Consider the following 7,544-nt stretch of genomic DNA (forward strand, 5'->3'; position numbering starts at 1 on the left):
GATGTACTAAATTCATGTATTTGTATTTAATAAGGTTCATGTACCTTTGATCTTGGATCACCTATATATAGGGGTGTATCCTACTTCCTTTGTAACCTTGTAACATTGAAACCTGGAAGTACTTTGATCAGTAAATATAATAATATCTCTTCTTCTCACTCTACTATTTCAATCCCTTCTTTGGGAGTTTATTTTATTAGTTTCACAACACGTTATCAGCACGAGTCTCTACCTTGAGTTAAGGAAAAGCACGAGTCTCTACTTTGAGTGAAGGAAAGGCGCGAAGCAAAAGTGAAGCACGAGACAAGATTCTGCCCAAACAACTTTTGACTACTTATCAAGGTAATATTCTTTCCTACGAATCTATTGCATAGTCTTATGGCTAATCTCACAAAACAAGAGTTCATACCTCTTGATATTTCTGGAAAAAATTATTTATCGTGGGTATTGGATGTTGAAATTCATCTTGAGGCAATGGGTCTTGGTAATATTATTGTTGATAAGAATGATGCCTCAAACCAAGACCGTGCTAAGGCCATGATTTTCCTTCGTCGTCATTTAGATGAAGGACTAAAAGTAGAGTATCTTACTGTCAAAGATCCTCTTGTCCTTTGGCAAGATTTGAAAGAAAGATACGATCACCTGAAGTTGGTCGTTCTTCCAAAGGCCCGATATGATTGGCTCCACTTACGACTACAAGATTTCAAATCTGTCAACGAATATAATTCAGCCATGTTCAGAATTACTTCTCAATTATTATTGTGTGGTGAAAAAGTCACTGATGAAAATATGTTAGAGAAAACATTCTCTACTTTTCATGTCTCTAATATGCTCCTGCAGCAGCAATATAGAGAGAGAGGATTTAAAAAATATTCTGAACTTATTGCATGTCTTCTGTTGGCTGAACAAAATAATGAATTACTGCTGAAAAATCATGAGTCCCGACCAACTGGTGCAAGTCCATTCCCTGAAGCGAATGGGACTCAATTTCAAAATTCTGGTCGAGGTCGTGGACGTGGCCGTAGAGGTGGCCGTGGAAGAAGCCGTGGACGTGGCCGTGGCCGTGGACGTGATCGTAGTAGATTTGTGCCTCGTGAAGATTATAGCCGTGGCAAGCAACAAAATATTTCCCAAAAAGGAGAAAATAACTACGATCCGAAAGAAGGAGAAAAGAAAGTTTATGAAGAAAAATGCTACCGATGTGGTATGGAAGGTCACTGGTCCCGTACCTGTCGTACGGCTGAACATCTTGTTGACCTTTATCAAGCATCATTGAAAAAGAAGGACAAAGATGTCGAGACAAATTTTATCGACCAAAAGAATGATGATGATGATGATGATACTGACATGACACATCTGGATGTTGCCGATTTCTTTGAGCATCCTGAAGATGCAAAATGATCATATATTTAATATTTGTCTAGATGTTTGATATGTTGTTAGTCTTGCAGAATTGTCAATTACTTTGGTATGTTGTTTGATATGTTGTTAGTTTTAATTTACTTTGCAAATGTCTATTCTCGCATCTTTTATCAATGTTTAGTTTCATTTATTTTCTTCCTGAAGAAGAAATGGATGCTAAACATTTGGAACTATATAATGGTGATGATAATATTTGTCTCATTAATAGTGTTTCTACACACATTATATTGAAAAATAAAAAATATTTTTCTTCTTTGGAGATGGGAGAGACAAATTTAATACCATCAGTGGTAGTGCAAAATTAATTGAGGGCTCTGGAAGAGTCACTCCATTTTTCCCTGAAGAAACCAAAATTGTCGTAAATAATGCACTACGCTCTCCCAACACTCGAAGAAATTTATTAAAGATATCCGTCGAGATGGATATCAAATTGAGACACTGAATGATATAATAATAAAAATCAAGTCAGATGAAAGTTGATTATATCATATTAATCATTCGAGGGTGTAATGGTTATCGATATAGTTATCTTTATTCTCATTTGATTTATAATCATCACATGCAGTAAACCAGAAGTTTACTGATCCCAATGAATATATGATTTAGCAAAAGTGAGAATATTTGAATGTCGACAAGTATTTATACATACCCCTTTTATATTATACATGGCTCCAAAAGAAATTTATGTCGGATATGCATCACCTTTTACGATTAAATATCGTAAAATATTGATGAATGATCTATTGATGAGTGATCTATCCCGACATTAGGGGGAGGAAAAGATCAACCGAAATGAAATCATCTGAACAATTGGATTTCCTCGATCCTCATACAAAACAATGTGAACTAGAAGTTCAAGAAATTCTTCATTTGAAGAAAATTATATTTATCGACTCCAGAAGAGTTATTAAATCAACTATTCCTGCAGGAAATACTCTTGTTAAAATTGATGTCCCTGAAGGACATGTACAAGTGCTACAAATAAAGGCCGGCCTACCTATATAAGGTATACATTGATTTCAAATATCTCCGGAGATTAAATAAATGTCATGACAAAATTTAACCTCCTGAAGAGGTCGCTCCTGAAGAGCCAACTCCCGAAGAGCCAGCTCCTGAAGAGAATGAAATTATAGAAAAGTTAATTGGAGCCTAATGAAATGTAGCACTTGATATTATAGAAGTTGATGAGGATCATGAATCTAGATCGGTTGATGAATGTCGGCATAGAAATGATTGACCAAAATGAAAAGGCCAATACAATCTGAATTAGATTCACTGGCTAAAAGAAATGTTTTTGGGCCTGTAGTCCAAACGCCTGAAGGTGTCAAGCCAGTTGGATATAAATGGATTTTTGTGAGAAAAAGGAATGAAAAGAATGAAATAGTGAGATATAAAACAAGACTTGTAGCCCAAGGCTTTTCACAAAGGTCTGGATTTGATTATGATGAAACGTATTCACATGTAATGGATACGATCACATTTAGATATCTTGTGAGTATTGCAGTGCATGAAAAACTTGATATGCGTCTGATGGACGTTGTCACTGCTTATTTGTATAAGAATCTTGACAATAATATTTACATGAGAATCCCTGAAGGATTCAATATGCCTGAAGCATGTAAATCAAATCCTAGAGATATGTATTCTATTAGAATACAAAAGTCTTTGTATGGGCTCAAGCAATCTGGACGTATGTGGCATAACCGTCTCAATGAATGCTTAACTAAAGAAGGTTATACCAATGACCCAATATGTCCATGTGTTTTTATCAAGAAAAATGGGTCAAATTTTGTGATTATTGCGATATATGTTGATGATCTCAATTTGATTGGAACTCCTGAAGAGATCCAAAAGGCTGTCGAATATTTGAGATCAAAGAGTTTGGAAAGACAAAATTCTGCCTTGGTTTACAAATTGAGCATTTAGAGAGTAAAATTTTTATTCACCAACCTACTTATACCCAGAAGGTATTAAAGCGATTTCGTCTGGATAAAGCACATACATTAAGTACCCCAATGGTCATCAGATTATTGAATCCTAATAAGGATCCCCTTAGGCCACAAGAGGAACATGAAGAGATACTTGGTCCTGAAGTACCATATCTCAGTGCATTTGGTGCGCTTATTATCTTGCTAATTGTACAAGACCAGATATATCATTTGCTGTGAATTTATTAGCAAGATTTAATTCCTCGCCTACAAGACGACGTTGGAATGAAGAATGGTGAGATTGATGTGCTACAAATCCGATCGGATAATAATTTGGCAGATTTGTTTACCAAGGCTTTGCTGACTGCTACGTTTGGGAAACTGGTGAAGAATATTGGTATGCGTCGGCTAAAAGATCTCATATAATGTTTGCATCAGGGGGAGAATTTATTACACAAGAATAGTGTACTCTTTTTCCTTCACTAGGGTTTTTATCCCACTGGGTTTTCCTAGTAAGGTTTTAACGAGGCATATTCTTTGTGTCATGGACATCCAAGGGGGAGTGTTATGAAATAATGATAAGATGTGGATGTCCGTTGATATTCTCTAGATGTGGCTGTCCGTTGATATTCTCAAGAAGGATTACAAGATGAAGATGTCCGTTTGCATTCTCAAGATGATAGTCACATGTATTCTCCTTAGATTCATTGGTACATTGGATGAACTCATTTATGGATGTACTTGATGTACTAAATTCATGTATTTGTATTTAATAAGGTTCATGTACCTTTGATCTTGGATCACCTATATATAGGGGTGTATCTTACTTCCTTTGTAACCTTGTAACATTGAAACCTGGAAGTACTTTGATCAGTAAATATAATAATATATCTTCTTCTCACTCTACTATTTCAATCCCTACTTTGGGAGTTTATTTTATTAGTTTCACAACAGTATATCCTATCTCTTACTTATCCTAGTATAAGTTAAACCATATCCCCCCATGGGATTATTTTATCTCATAAGGAGATTAATTCGTTTAAGTGGGATGTATGATTCCATGTAAAAAAAGTAATCAAACATGGGAGATACTTGATTAGTAATATACCATCCCATGAATCAAACGAATCCTTAAATAAGTACTAGTTTTACCGAAATTCTTACAAAGAAGTTGAAATTGGACAGTATTAAAAAAAAAAAAAAGGTTGACAAGCAAAGGTGCACAAAAAAGGCAAAATTCTGTACTTATTTATTCAAGTAAATTGCTATATTATTCAAAGATGTCATCAGTCTCATGGCCAAATGTGTCATGAACCTTTTAATTTTTTTAAACATTTTGTAATTTTATACAAACTTTTTGTACATTTTTACAACAAGGATGTGATATTTTATTATTGTTTATGTAATCTCATATGTAATAATTGTATCTCTGCCTTGAACATCATTAGTCAGCCTTTTACTTTGTCAAAGGAAAAACAGAAAGAAAGAAAAATCGCGTGGCCTTTGATATTTCTTTCAAGTTTCAACTACTTATACCACTACTTTAGTAACGCTAATATTAAAACACCACAATTTCTATTCACACAATATCTGGTAAACTTCCTCGTATCTCTTACTCCACTGCCGTCAACAAGTTCCGAGAGTTGCGGCTAAGTCAATTGACAAAAATCAGCTGGATTTTGCAATGATTTGATATCATGCTTAATTGTATTTGATTTTCTCGCTAATTCCATATGAATTACTAAAATATTTCCAGGTTTCTGCTCGGGATTCAAAGTCTTTTTGTCTTCCGGCTTGCCCTCATGGAACCAGGAACTCTTTTTTTTAACCCTCTCAAACAAATGCTTCAGTTTCTTATAGCTTTAATAATCTTGCACGTTTTAGTTCTAATTACTGTATAATTGTGAATGAATGGATTGTATTGGGTTTAATTATCGTATTTTTTTAGTAATTCAGCGCATTTGAGCTTTAAATTAGATTATAATGATAGTTAACTGATGAACTGGTTGAGCACCAATTAGCGTATAACTTTGAAAATCCTGCATGTTTTATCTCTAATTATTTATAATCACGAATGGTTGACGATCTTTTGAATTTTAATTAGCGTAGAGTTTCAGCAATTCAAAAAGTTTGAGTTCAAATTAGTTTATAATGATAAATAAATGGTGAACTGTTTGAGTTCCACTTAGTGTATAACTTTGATAATTGAGCACATTTGAGTTCATATTAGCTTATGTTCATGAGTGGACAATGAACGTTTGAGTAATAATTATGTGTACAATTGTACATTTTGCTAGTTGATTATAAAAGAAAGGGAACGAGAGAGAGCTTGCTTTTATATTGTCCCGTGGGACTTCATCTGACGAATGAGTTTGAATTAATTCAGCACAGTTGAGTTCGAATAGTTTATGATGAACTGTTTGAGTTCCAATTAATTTGTGTATTGACTTTGAATGGATGATAAACTTTTAAGTCCTACTCGGTGCATAATTGTACATTTTGTTGGTTAATAGAAGGCAAAAGAGTGGAAGCGACAGCTGGTTTGGATATTTCCTCTTTAGACTTCATCTCACAGATGCCCGACTTGACAATTCATCACATTTTATCTTTTCTTCCTGCCCGAGATGTTACCTCTACTGCTATATTGTCAAGGAGTTGGAATCGCATATGATCTACTTATCCTTATGTTGTATTCCATTTTTCCTACTATAACTCGGTCATGAAACAAGAGCAAGTTCTTGATGATATGGATGTAGAAAAGCAAAAACATGATTTCTTGATTCTTATTGGAAATTCCATCTGTCAGTGTCTGGCTCAAGAATTTCGTGTACAAACATTTCAATTGTATATTGAGTTCCCTGATATAGAGTTGTTAACACCTAATATGGACCAATGGATTGGTATTGCAATAAAAAGGACTGTTCCAGAGCTTGCTCTTTGCATTGATAGTTTTTCCGGTTCAAATACATATTTTTATAGTGTTCTACATTCAATTTTGGTTGCTGGCTCGCTACGAGTTTTGAGCTTAAGTGGCTGTAGATTTGAGAGTAGTCTGAATATCAAGCTTCCAAACCTGCAGAAGCTTTCTTTATCTCATTCCTGTTTCGGCGACAAGTTTGTATTTGACAAAATTCTTTTGGGGTGCCCTGTGATTGAGTATGTCAAAGTGTCATTCTGCAAATGGATGGACGCGTTTCTTTCTGTTTCAAGTTTACCACACTTGAAGTATTTTGAGTTTCTGTACACTGATGAGGTTGATAGTATTCAGATAGATGTGTCTGATCTTCTGTGACAACCCCACCTCTCCCTAGAGTGAACCCTAGGGTATCAACGGACTGTGTGCCCAGCTCTCGCTGGGAGTCGGTCGATCAAAGAATTAGCAACTCAAAAAAAACCAGTGAAATAACTTCAAATTAAAGCGTACAAACCCTAATGGCACATAATCGTCAAGCCAACTATCCAAAGTTAAAATGTGAAGCTAAAAGTCACACTTACCACTCCATACTATAATTACATAACATAAGTCGAACTTATGAATTCAAACTTATAAGAGTCAAAAGTAAAGTCGTCTTTAACCAATGTTTTAAAAACCGGACCGTTAATTGAACCGGTGAAGTGAAAGAGTCGAGGTTCAACCGGTCGGACCGGTTCAACCTCGGTTCAATGAATTTTTTAAAAAATAATTTATATAAATATATATATGTACAAAATAAGACATGTAATGGACTAATTTAATATTTTATATGATGAAAAGTTTACTATTTTTTAATAACTTGGATTTTTAAAAATAAATTTTTTAAATTATAAGTTAAAACAAATAAATTTCATCTCAATTTCAATTATATCTAAATCCAACCCCAAAATATCACAATATTTTGAAATTATACAAAATTCATGTCTCTGAGAATTTAGATATTATGAACTTAAATTTTAATTTACGTTTTGGGATTTAGAGATTGCAATTTAAAAAAGAAAATTTGGAGTTCGAAGGAAGTCAAGAAAATCGAAAATAGAAATGTAAATTTGATAAGAAACAAAAAATAAGATAAAAGTGAGTGGTTGTGGCATTAAATAATTTGGGTTAAAAAAAATTATTTTTTAACTTTTTTCAATTTAATGGACAAAAATAAAATTAAAAGATGGAAGAAAATATCAATAAATTAAAAATAAAGAGGTTTGATTAAAAAGGGAGTG

At 33.9% G+C, this 7,544-nt stretch overlaps 1 protein-coding gene across 1 annotated transcript; it reads left to right on the plus strand.

Annotated features, from left to right (window-relative positions):
* The first annotated feature begins 474 nt into the window (after positions 1 to 474).
* On the plus strand, positions 475 to 1,401 carry LOC113687234 (uncharacterized). Its single transcript, XM_027204896.1, has one exon. It carries the CDS (start codon positions 475 to 477, stop codon positions 1,399 to 1,401), a length of 927 nt encoding a protein of 308 aa, XP_027060697.1.
* Positions 1,402 to 7,544: the final 6,143 nt, after the last annotated feature.

Source organism: Coffea arabica, chromosome 5e, assembly GCF_036785885.1.
Source record: "Coffea arabica cultivar ET-39 chromosome 5e, Coffea Arabica ET-39 HiFi, whole genome shotgun sequence".
In the NCBI taxonomy this organism is placed as follows: domain Eukaryota; kingdom Viridiplantae; phylum Streptophyta; class Magnoliopsida; order Gentianales; family Rubiaceae; genus Coffea; species Coffea arabica.